The sequence below is a fragment of the Nicotiana tabacum genome, chromosome 19 (assembly GCF_000715075.1).
Source record: "Nicotiana tabacum cultivar K326 chromosome 19, ASM71507v2, whole genome shotgun sequence".
Classification (NCBI taxonomy): Eukaryota; Viridiplantae; Streptophyta; class Magnoliopsida; order Solanales; family Solanaceae; genus Nicotiana; species Nicotiana tabacum.
Window position 1 is genome coordinate 46428268 of NC_134098.1, and position 12810 is coordinate 46441077.

The following is a 12810-nucleotide window of genomic DNA, read 5'->3' on the forward strand; positions in this document are numbered from 1 at the left end:
CATGCATTTTTAATTAGTTAATTTATAACTCAACTCTTTCTAATTTTCTCAAATAGTAATTAAAATAAGAAACGTCTGTAGAACAGATAAACCAATCTCTGTGGGTTCGACATCTTTCTATACTATTATTTGACAGAGTACAAGTTAGAATTTTATATACGCTAGACACTCGTCATTGGTCGCCGGAGGGAGATCTGCCTCTTGGTAGTATTGATTTTTACACAACACCGACAGAAAGTGACTTTCACGTAGACAGGCCTTAGGTCACCGAAAAAATTACACAATGACTAAGTTCTTTCTTACCGGTTAACGCTGGAATGACGCACATCGATCTTTTCTCACTAATGCTCTGATACCATGTGAGAAAGTACGGGAGAAAAATATATTATTGATATTGGTTACTCAATATAATACAAGAGGTCCTATTTATAGTTGTACTCTACAAAGTGCATATTACTCCCATTCCAATGTGGAACTACACATAACTAACAACATATATTCTCGTCTAGCATGCTAGTTAGGTTCCTAGTTTTGCTTTAAGAGGTCGGACTAGAACATATTTTTATCAAATATTTGAAGAGCCTCTTATTAAAAATTATGGTTAAGTAGAACTGAACTCGAGACCTCTTCTAGCATAAGACTCCACAAAATTAATGCACTAAGACTATTACTCATTTAGAAATATGAAAATTAACATTATTTATCACTGGTTACAAAGAGTTTTGTATACGCCCCTGGTTGCCACTGCTTTATTTTTTATTTTCTTTCGCCGAGTATTTACTGGAAATAGCCTCTCTGCCCTCTCAGGGTAAGGGTAAGCTCTACGTATACACTACACTCCCCAGACATCACTCGTAGAAAACCACTAAATTTATTGTTGTTATTGTTATTGTTGAGCAATAATTTAATTATTAGAAATTGAACTCCTGGAACTATAGTATAAACTGTGAATTATGATATTTTGTCACGAACAATCTTTTTAGTCATTTTAGAGGCATATTTCAAAATTTGAGCAAAGAAACTTTAGAAAAAGCCAAAGATTGTCATGCCATTTCTTTTTCCCACTTTATCTCTTTTGATCTCGAGATAATAAAGTAATAATTGCTATAAGTAGGGGTGGTCATTCGGTACTTCGGTTCGGAATTTAAGAATTTTAGTTCGGTATTTCGGTATTCGATTTATCAATTGTGTATACCAAATACCGTACCAAAGTATTTTGGTAAGGTTCGGTATTTCTTATTTTGGTTCGGTACGGTTTCAGTTTAAACTAAATCTTCACTGTCTCCCCCACTCCATTAACTAATGTAATCCATGTTGTTTGAGATTCCACCAAAGATCAATCTTAAGTTCTCAGGTTGTGTACAAAGAAGAGACGAAAGGTAATACACTTTGAGTTTGAGTAGAAGAAAATGAGTCAATGACTATCGGACTGCAGTTTGCCTCCACAAATTGTTGTGAGATTTATGGTCGTTAATGTGTGAAAATGATCTAACTAATGTGTTCTTTAGTCGATGAGTTTCATTCTTGCTTCAAATTGTTAAACTAGGTTGTTTATGTTATATATCTTATTCCGTGAATGATTTTCGCTCTTTGTGTAATTTATGTTATTTATTTTGAGGCTTTATAGTAAATATTGTAATCTGTATGTTTTTTTTTATCGGAGAATTTTTAGTTTGTTCAAGGCAGGCATATTTTTTGGTTTAAGAACTAATACAAGTGAGGAGCAAAGAATGATTGTACCACAAGACTTACAACAATAGCAGATTGGAATCCGCTATATGATTGTCACTCATGAACAAAATCATGTTTGATCATACAATTAAATATTTTCTATTATGTCTTTTTACGCGCTCATCTCCACCAATACTATACAGAGAATGGTTGTCACTCATGACTAAGCCTAAGGGTAAGGGATTAGGAAATTAGGGGTTTTGGATTTTTGGGACGAGGGCTTAAGGTTACCGGGCTAAAAAATAAAAATAAAGTTGGGCTTGGACTAAACTATTTCGGAATACCGAAATATCAAAAATTGAATACCGTTTACCGTACCGAATTACCGAAATTATTGTACCGAAATAAATCGAAATACCGAAAAAATTAAAATACCAAATTAATTCGGTTCGGAATTCAATTTTTCGAATTTTATGCTCAGCCTAGCTATAAGGAGCTTCCCGCCCACCCCCTCTTTTCTGTCTCCACTTTCTTTAATCTGTTAGAAAAGTTATATCCCTTCCCTTGGGATTTGGTCTGTCATTTTTTCATTTCCGATTGATGAATATATTGCAGTAGCAGCATGCACATGTTAAAGGGTTTCCCTAAGTTCAGCATTCATACATAGAATCGGTCAAAATCTTGGTCAATTACTCCAAGTGGATAGCTCCAATAAACACAATCAAGCATAAATCCTCCACAATCTTAATTGAAAATGGCAGGTAAAGAACCAGTTATCATCACAGACAAGGAAGAGATGAGAAAATGGACAAGAACCATGAGATCCCAAAACCATACAATTGGCTTTGTCCCCACTATGGGTTACCTCCACGGGGGTCACCTTTCTCTAGTGCAAGAAGCACAAAAACATACTGACCTTATAGTTGTGTCCATTTATGTAAATCCCGGTCAATTTTCACCCAATGAAGATCTTTCAACATACCCTTCTGATTTTCAAGGCGATATTCAGAAACTCAAGTCTGTTGCTAATGGTGTTGATGTTGTATTCCACCCCAAGAATTTGTATGACTATGGGAATTCTGAAATGGGACTAATTAGGTCAGCTGAGAGGATTAATGAAAAAGAGAATGAGGGTTTAAAGGTGGTATCTTGTGTTGAAGATAAAGGGATGGGGCATGAAACTTGGGTTAGAGTTGAAAATTTGGAAAAAGGGTTGTGTGGAAAGAGTAGGCCTGTTTTTTTTAGAGGAGTTGCTACTATTGTCACCAAGTTGTTCAATATTGTTGAGCCTGATGTTGCTGTCCTTGGCAAGAAGGATTACCAACAATGGAGGATTATTCAGAGAATGGTAAGCTTACTAAAAATGAGTTCATCTTGTTTTGTTTAAAAATGTTGGATTGGTTTGTGGATGATCTTAGTTGCGCTCGGTGTTTGCATCAAATTAATGAAATTTAACTCTAAGAAAAGCGCTGCTCACAAATTGAGATAGTACATTATTTAACAGTAGTTAAGTGATCAAATTTTATGCTAAAAGACACATGTTACGCATAATATAGTTTTGGTGAAAACACAAGTGCAGATAAGTTTCTTCCTTGTGTGGATAAAGCAATCCAATATGGCCATATCTGCCCTGCTGAAAGTGAAGCGGCTTATTGGGGAATTGTTTGGTTTCTGTTTCTTTGCTAGTCTTAATCAAGCAGTATACTTTAGAGCTGAAGTCTGATGTGATTTTAAATTGATATTCTCAAAGTAATTCTGTTTCAGGTCCGAGATCTTGATTTTGGGATAAAGGTGATTGGTTCTGACATAGTACGAGAGCATGATGGCCTTGCAATGAGTTCCCGCAATGTGAAACTTTCACCTGAAGACAGACAAAAGGTGCTTCTTCTATTATCAGTATCTCTTAGCATGATGAAGGAACCCGAATTATGGCAAATATTAGCTTATTCAGAATCAAAATGTATGGGACAATGCATATGCAAAAATTAAAGTGATTTCTTGCTAAGGCTCTCTCTTTATTATTGTTTGGCATTTGTGCTAATTGAAACTTTTTGCTCTTTCTACTATTCCACAGGCTTTGTCTATTAGCCGAGCACTGTCTAAAGCCAAAGTTAAGGCAGAAAAGGGACAGGTCAACTGCGGAGAGCTGATAAATTCAGCTATTCAAACCATAGATGAAGCCGGTGGAAGGGTTGATTATGCTGAGGTGAGAACTTAAACAATAATAATATCTTTCATATGGATATAAACAATAGAATACCAACTGGGAACTCAATCACTTTAGGAAGAATGGTATGATCTTGACAATTGTGCTTTCAATGTCCTCTAGCTGTAAGTTATATTTGCCAATCGGAAAATACATGAGTACTATTGACTTGTCAAGACGTATGACCAAGTGGCTTTTTAAGGAGTGAGTATCATAAAGCTCTCTCCAATTACCTTTCCACCACTGAAATTCCAATGACATAAAAGTCATACTACCGTTTCCTTTACTCTCCTCTTAAACTAGTAGATATATAAAGCAATATTTTGTATGGTTAGCGTCTCAGAAGCTTAATTTGTCCGGACAGTATCTGTGCAGTGTTCCATAATGTTTTCACTTAGCAACATAAAAAGGTTGTGAATACAAAAAAAGTTTTTTTCAAATCATTTCTTGGTCTTGTTATCTTGTTTACCTCATTGCTGACACCTTCTCTGCACCAGATTGTGGAGCAAGAAAGTTTAGAGCCGGTGGAAACAATCAAGAGACCAGTTGTATTTTGTGTAGCAGCATGGTTTGGAAAGGTCAGGCTCGTTGACAACATGGAAATAAATATATAAGATGGAGCCACCAAATATATGATAGCCAAATATAGAAGAACTGAGGTGAAGTACAAGTCCCTGGTTTGCAAGAAGCTTTTGCAGTTAGTAAAAGCCATCTGAAAATGACTTTATCAAAGAAAGCCAACTGAAGAAGAAATGGCTAGTCTTTTCATACTGCTCTAGTATTGTTTTGGTTTCTTTTTAATGATGAGAACTTTTCCATTTTTTTAAAAAAAAATTAATGATTAGAACCAGAACCATCCTTTACTGATTCTTCGAGAAGTCTGACCATCCTCCTGACCTCCGCTACAAAATCATTTCTTGGTTCTGACGTTTAACTATCCCATTCTCTCCTTTGCTCTCTTTTTTGAGGAACACGTAAAATAGGACATAAAAATGTTGCATTCGTTACCAGAAAACGCCGGGAGTCCTACTATGCTAAAACTTCTAAAATGAATTGTTAGTTGAAAAAGTCCTTTCCAAAGAAATTTGTTACCACCAATTTTAGAAAACGGTACCCCAAACAAGAAAAAAGGAGACTGGTGTCAATTGTTTGGTACAAGGGGAAAAATACGACAGTTTTCAGAATTAATTTTGTTGTTTGATAGAGACAGAAACCTACTTCCTCTAGTTCGAACATTTTATAACTTGTCCCTTAATTAGCAGTTTGAGCATGGAAATAAGGTTAGGTCTGGAACAGTTTGTCAAATAAAAAGATATATCGCAAGCCAAAATAAACACTCACAACCAGGCAGTGCTCTAGAATACTGTCCGGGCACCTTTCCACAATACAAGATGGTTCATACAAGGGAAAAGGGCTAAATATATCCCTTTACTTTCGGATATTGTCTAAATTTAACCTCCGTTATACTATCTGGCCAAATTTACTCCTACCGTTATGCTATCCAGCCAAATTTATCCCTACCATCAGCAAACTTTTAAAAATTACCCTTCAGTCCGTCAGGTGACCCAGAATCTCCCAAATTATTTTAATTAAGTCACTTATTCTTCTTCTTGATCCACTATTTTCGAAATAATTAGCATTTACCTGCTTTCTTTATTGGAAAGAAAATAAGAGAAGAAATATTAAAATAATACAACGGTAAGTAAACAAAGTATAGTAAATTGAAGAATCTAAATTAGGTAGCTTGTCTAAATTCCAAAAGTATTTACAACATCCCACAAAAATTCGTTGCACCAAATGTATGGAGATTTTGCAAGTATTAGTGATAGAAGTTGAAGTTTCTTGGAGACTTTACATTGTCGAGTTCAACTTTGCTTTAATCAAATGTCTACGCATTGTGCACTCTTAATTTAGTCGATCGAACTCTATACTAATGAGACAATAACAAAATATATTCGAATATACATGTACATACATGATGATCAGCTGTATATAATACACAATAAATAGACCTATTGAATTCTACGGTGTATATGGTTGAAAAATAAATAAAATTTTAAACCAATTCCATACTCATTATCACAAGAAGAGAAGTGGGTGCATTGGTAATTAAAAATGTCCATGAATAATTTGTATAGTCTAGTATCTTTACCATTCACATCAATAGTAATTTCTGAAAATAGTGGAGCAAGAAGAACAAGTGATTTAAATAAAAGGAAATTGGGAGATTTTGGATTACTTAACAGATCAAGGGATAATTTTTAAATGGTTGCTGATAGTAGGGGTAAATTTGGCCGGATAGTATAACGGTAGAAGTAAATTTGACCAGATAATATAACGGAGGTTAAATGTAGAAAACTCCCGAAAGTAGAGGGGTATATTTGACCCTTTTCATTTCAATACAATCATACTCAGTGTCACATGGACGTGGTTTCTATCCGTCGAAACCTGCCTGTGCGGCAACCAAGTCTCATACTTGACTTCAGCCTATCCAACGCTCGGCCAAAATTACAGCAACTTTGGACTTAGAATATTTTCGGGCAGCTTCAACGTAGTAAGCTTTAGAACTGATTTAGGCAACGAATTAAAAGTAAGGCAACGTTAAATTAACAAGAACACAAGGCACAATTTACAGGAAACTCTTTTCCCAACTTTGTATTTATAACTCGAGTATACAAAGAAACTCAACTCTAAGTACTCCGCGTACAAAAGAAGATCACTCTTGACCCTCAGGTTCTCTCAAAGACTACTCTTAGCCTTGGGTGTTTTCACTCTTGAAAACAGACGTAGGAACTCTTTCCTAAGATAAACATACACTCTCACACGTTTTTCTCTCTTTCAAGACCACTCTCAGTCTTGATGCTCTGTTTTAAGACCACTCTCAGTCTTGATGCTCTGTTTCAAGACTTACTCTTAGTCCTGATGCACTTCATCACGAAAATGCCCCATATATATAGATATATGGGCTGGCACTGGCAGATTTGAAGGGGCAACTTACAAAGGGGCAGTCCATTCTAGTGCTTTTCTCAGTCAAAGCACTAAATAAGCACTTAACCATTTAATGGGGCACTCACCCACGAAATAGCCCTCTTCAGCACTTAGCTCTGTTTTGTGGAGCCCTTAGCCCTTTGGTGGATCACTGGCCCCACCATCCACTGAAACAAGCCTGTCACACAGCATTGCTAAATCTGTCCTAACTTGTAATTGACATCCCCCAACTACTTAGGCCTTTACACGAAATAATAGATACAAGCACTACACAGACATGGGTACAAGTTATTACAACAAGGTAAACACCCTCTACTTTGGCATGTGCACTACATGTGCTCTTTTCACTTGGTCAGTTGTTGCACGCCCTAAGGCTGGCATTTCGCCCAGTCTTGGCGCCTTTTGACATTGCTCCGCACCAATGCCTTGTCCGCAACCTGCTGCCCATGATTTTGCCGCACACGCCCGACACTCTTGTCGCACGCACATTGCCTTAGCCGCGTTTTTGCCTTGTCTTTGTCAATACTCGTCTTACCGTGCCATTGCTTGTCTTTGCCTCATATAGCTTTGCCTTAGCTATTGAGACCCCTCGCTATCATTCCGCGCTATCTTGATTTAGCATAGCCTGTACTTGCCGCTACCACAAACCGAATTGCCCGTCCTGACAACACTCTTGTTGCCAACTCAATCCCAAAGCGGCGGAGGGCTAACACTCAGGGATAGAGGAATAAGCCCACAGGAGATTGCTATCTCAATCAAAAGTTCAAAACAAGCCAGAAATATCAATAGAAGGCTTTCGAATTCTCAACACTCGACAGAAGCATATTTACGGCCACACAAAAACCAACAAAATATAGAAGAAACATGATGAAATCACACAGAGTGAATTTATCACAAGCGGACCTCGCATAATCCTTTAAAATTTAAGTGGACCATTAACCTTCCCTGCAAAACAGCTTTTAAAAGTCCAATCATAGCACAAGATTTAAACTAGTTCACATATAAGGAGCGCAAGAAAAAATGATAGCATAATAATGAAGCCGTTCAAATAGAGAGGAAAAGAAAGACGCAGTACACATTATTTCTCCTCTGGTTCCTTTGTTTCAGAGTCTTTTCCATCCAATTCAGAACCAACAAAATCAAGAATCACTATGTGACCTGGTGAACGAGGAAGACTCATTCAATAGTATACTCAAAAGAATTCAGCATTACAAGCTATACAGGCAGTGTCTCATGATACAGAGCATAGAACAAAAGATGTCACAACAAAAGAAAAAAAGAATTATAAGGAACTGACATGCCACTGCTACAAAGATTGTCACAATTTTCAATCAACATCCAGCCTAGTAAGGATGAGGAACCACACTAATGACAATTGAAACCACCACATACTGACAAAACTATGATCAGAATCAAGGCGATAATAATTCCCAAGACTATAAGCTTGATCTTCATGTTCTGCAACCACATCTTCCTCCTCATTGTTGTTCCTTGTGTCCTGAAATCTTGTGCCTGCAACAAGACAAAAATTTCACTTGAATATTTCATGCTCAGATGGAACAAAAAAAGAAAAACAATAACACCAGTGCAAGTTCAGAAAGAAGGTAAAGGAAAAAAGAAACAATTAGGTGTAATGATGTAACAACAGCTCACAGGGTCCAGCCCAGTGGAGCAAATAAACCATTACCAAGTTGCCTATAAAGTTAAGGGAAGGAGACCACTAGCCGTTGACCTAATGGATTGCACAGAAAGCATAGTTTAACTAAGCGATCCTCAAAACATAAAATGTAAAACAACATAGCCAAATGATTGCCCGACTGTAGTTGCCAGGCTACTATTTGCTATTAATGGCCTGAGCCTAACCACTAGAATTTTCTTTTTCTTTTTTTCTTGTTAATGTTATTTACCACTAGAAATTTCTTGCAACAGAAAATATGCAGCTAAATCATTAGCATATCCTTCAAATTCTAAGGAAGTAAATATATTCAAACAACTTTGAATTTGCTGAAACTAGTAGGCCATAGCATCTTGTCATGTGCTATCAATCAAACGAGGCAAAAAAGTTGATTTTTCTTATGACTATAGCTTCTATTCATATATAACTGTGAGATTCATCCATCTACAGCTGAAGACTCAAATATTTCAGTAACGGGACATTGTATGGTCATTTACATACCTGTGAGCGAAGATTCTCAGTCTTATCCACCAAAAGTTCAATCTTCTCACCACGATCAAGAACCTACAAGGACAAAGTTTCATCAGAAAACCAAATAAACTTACGGGTTCTAAATCTTCCAGGACCACGACAGAGATATGTCCTCTAAAACAGTATAATCCAATATGGAAGTCAATCTTCTCTACCTTTTCAATGTTTTCCATCATCACACCTTTAACTTCCGAAACCTGAGCCTTCACCTTTGCAAGCTTACTGATTTCCTCTGGATGGTCTACACAGTACTGCATTTGTTCCTTCAGTTTGGGCCTGTAAATTATTGTTTTGAATGAAAGTGTGTATCACTTTCAACTGCTGTTTATTAACATCAATAATAAAGGAGAAGGGAAAAGAGTCTGAAAAGAAAATGCAATTTACCCAAACTCCCTGTTTAAGCTGTTAGCAACAGCTGTAGCAGCCTTGCCTCCACCATATTTCTTGGTAAACTCTTCCTTGGTTCTCTCTAGAAATGCAATTGGAATCTGTCTTCCAACAGATTCCACAGCAACAACACAATATGCTGTTTGTACAGAGGGTGTATAACAATGTCAGCATGAAAAATGAGGCGGAAGAAATGGAGCATTACATATTATTTGTCATGTAATCAATCATGGACAGTAAGAGCATAGAAACAAGAATATGATGAAAACAAAAAATTATCATGGACAGAAGAACTTCCATATTGGAATCTGAGGGAAACAAAAATATAAAGACCGAACAAAAGGGAATCTTATCGTTCTACCTTAAATCGACAAATAACATTTCAACAATTTAGTTTGATGCCATACAAAATAAGGGGCTTATGCCGTGCAGGAAGAGCTCCCCACCCCAATTGCAAGGATAGAGGGAGAGTCCACAAACTTCTTCGGGATACACGAGAAACTAAACTAATCAGATATGTTGTGCATTTCAATTTGAAAAAAGAAAAAAAAATTAAACCTCAACTTGAGTTTTATGTTGAAATGCACAGTACTTCATCTATATTGCTAAGTTGGTCATGTGTGCTTATTAACGCATTTTGCAAGCAAATAGACAAGCGCTTAGGGCCTGGAAACCTAGTCAGCAGATAACAATTACTATGGGTAAATCTAAAAGCAGTGTTTAGTCACTTTCACAATTCAAAACAATCCCCTAAATGAGCAAAACGGACAGTTTACCTTTTAAATTACGATATTATGAATTAAACGTACACTGTCATCTAATCTTGTCAAGCACAAGACAGAAGCAACTATAAGCTCTATTGAAGACACTAGCATGATACATACATAATGACAGGCATACAAGAAATTTACACAAAAATGAGAGATCTTCCAAAAGAGTCCATATCTAATCCTCTGCTAATTACATGGAACATTCAATATCCCAATTAGGCATGCGTGATTTTTTATGTGTTAATAGGTCATGAAATCAAACCGATCTAAAGCAAAGTTAAGCATTAACTACACTAATTACCAATATAATATATTACTTATCAGTATTCTACTAAGATCTAGACTGCACAATTCAGAAATCAAACACAGCAACAGAAATGAAAGAGATCCAAAGCAAAATTCTGCATTAGCTAAACTAATTACCACAAAATTAAATTATATTACTTATTACTATTAAACAGATATTTAGACTGACTATCCCAAAATGGGATACAGCAACAGAACAAGGAGAGCACAGAAAAAAGGGAAACGAAAAAAGAAAAAAAAAAGTTAAAATAAGCAACGAAATGAATGAGATCCAACGAAAAGTTCTTTATTAACTAAACTAATTACCACAAAATATTTAATTATTACTACTCAATATTCTATTAAGATCTAGATTGCACTATTCCGAAATCAATCAAACGAAAATCCGACGAAAACGAAATAGTGGTGCAGCAAAAAAAGAACATAGATGCATGGATGATTGAATCAGGAAAAACAATTAAAAAAACTATCAGAAGTGAAAAAAGGGAAAATAACTCACTGAAGCCATCTTCGACGAGATAGTTGAAAGTATGGCCATCACAGTTATAGGTGAACTTGTTATTGGAAGCAGGAAGTTTCTGGAGGCACTGTGAGGCTATACTTGTGAAATTACCCGTAAACTCAGTGTATTCAGCGAGGATCACAGTTCCTCGCGCAACGAAGCTGTAGATCAACGACTGTTGCCCCATTTCTCTTGGCTGAAACCAAAACCCTAGCTAGTATAGTAGAGTTCTAGAGAGAGAAAAAGCGATAGAGAGAGAGAGAGAAATAGGAGAAATGGCAAATGCGTATGATGTGAATGAAGCAATAGAGGCAACGGCAAAAGATAAAAAAGGGGAAGCGTGATGATGCGGGGGACGATATGAATTTTGATTTTTGGGAATGGTTAGTTTGGTAAGCCTTTGCTTTTGGCCTTTGGGGCTTTGGGGCTGAAATTTCTTAAAAACACAGTCCCTTCTGTCGCAAGGAAATTAACGGATTTGCCCCTGCCAAACTTATGCTGCTACTATTAAATCTTGTTGTAAAGTTTGAAACGGATTTCTTTTTGTATTGATTACACACGGCTTCTACTTAAACAAGGACATTAAATTTTGTATCCCTACTTATTTTTTGGTCAAATTGGGATTACTTTGTCAAATTTTTCAAAGAGAAAAGTATTACAGGTATACTATATGTTTTCTCTAGAAGCCTTATTATTTTCTTCATTTCATGGTTCTTGGGCGGGAGAGTCAATGCCAAAAATATATTACGGAAATCTACAATATCTTTTTTATAACATTAGTTCGGATCAACTTATGCATACTTGACTATTTCATTAAGTATCAATTATTTTTTATTTGGATAAATATTGAATAATTCAATCCATCGAAGTTTAGACATATAAAAACAAATTATTTGATATATTTCGTTTCTGTATGAATAACTGAAATCTACCTCTTTCAATAATGGTGCAGTATTAAAAGTATTTGTTATAAATAGAATTGTATTTAAGGTGAATGTCTACATTTTAGAGAAATTTTAGGGTTTGTTACTTGGTGGCTAAGTAACTCTTTCCTAGAAGTAGAGGGGTTCTATTCCATTGTAATTCATCTCATATCAATAAGAATTCTCTCTCTACTTTTCTCTGTAATACTCTTCTTCTTCTTTTATTGTTTTATAACACGTTATCAGCACGAGACTCTAACCCATTGAGTAGAGGCATCTGCTTTGGTCACCAGACTTTGGGATACGTGCATGGTGCTCAACTTGTATATAATATTAAGCATAATAATTGTCAATGGTTCCATGAATTTACTTCAGTAATAAATTCTAGATTGAAGGTAAGTATTTTACCTTATTTTTCTTGAAATTTTATAATTTGGTTTTAAATATAAGCAAAGACAACAAAGTTTGATTATAACTCTAATAGAGTTTGAAAGAAATTATAACCACGCGAAGTGGTAAATTTTTTATGTCTCACCATGATCAAATTCATGTACGATTGTGGGCACAAGAAGTGAAAACTCGTCCCATTGAATTTGCTTCATTCCCATTCCCTTAAGAGAATATGATAGCAGTATGTGATAAGTCTGAAAGAAGATAAAATTATTACCATGAAGGTATCAGTGGATGTGGATGTGGCATTCACTCTATGAAAGTAATGTTTGTCATTGATTTGACATGAGATTTTGTAAAGCACATATAGATGATTATGGTCTATTCATGATGTGAATGTGACAACATCTGATTTATGAATATATATTCATTCTTAAAAAAATATGAATGTGCTAGTAGTA

At 35.8% G+C, this 12810-nt stretch overlaps 2 protein-coding genes across 2 annotated transcripts; one reads left to right on the forward strand and one right to left on the reverse strand.

Annotated features, from left to right (window-relative positions):
* Positions 1–2215: 2215 nt before the first annotated feature.
* On the forward strand, positions 2216–4743 carry LOC107825242 (pantoate--beta-alanine ligase-like). Its single transcript, XM_016652074.2, has 4 exons — positions 2216–3019; positions 3436–3549; positions 3746–3877; positions 4375–4743. Exons 1-4 carry the CDS (start codon positions 2426–2428, stop codon positions 4489–4491), a joined length of 957 nt encoding a protein of 318 aa, XP_016507560.1. The 5' UTR covers positions 2216–2425; the 3' UTR covers positions 4492–4743.
* A 3276-nt stretch (positions 4744–8019) lies between these two features.
* LOC107825240 (vesicle-associated membrane protein 722) lies at positions 8020–11357 on the reverse strand. Its single transcript, XM_016652072.2, has 5 exons — positions 11034–11357; positions 9456–9597; positions 9227–9347; positions 9042–9104; positions 8020–8377 (listed from the first exon to the last, which is right to left on the reverse strand). Exons 1-5 carry the CDS (start codon positions 11221–11223, stop codon positions 8231–8233), a joined length of 663 nt encoding a protein of 220 aa, XP_016507558.1. The 5' UTR covers positions 11224–11357; the 3' UTR covers positions 8020–8230.
* Between the last annotated feature and the right edge of the window lie 1453 nt (positions 11358–12810).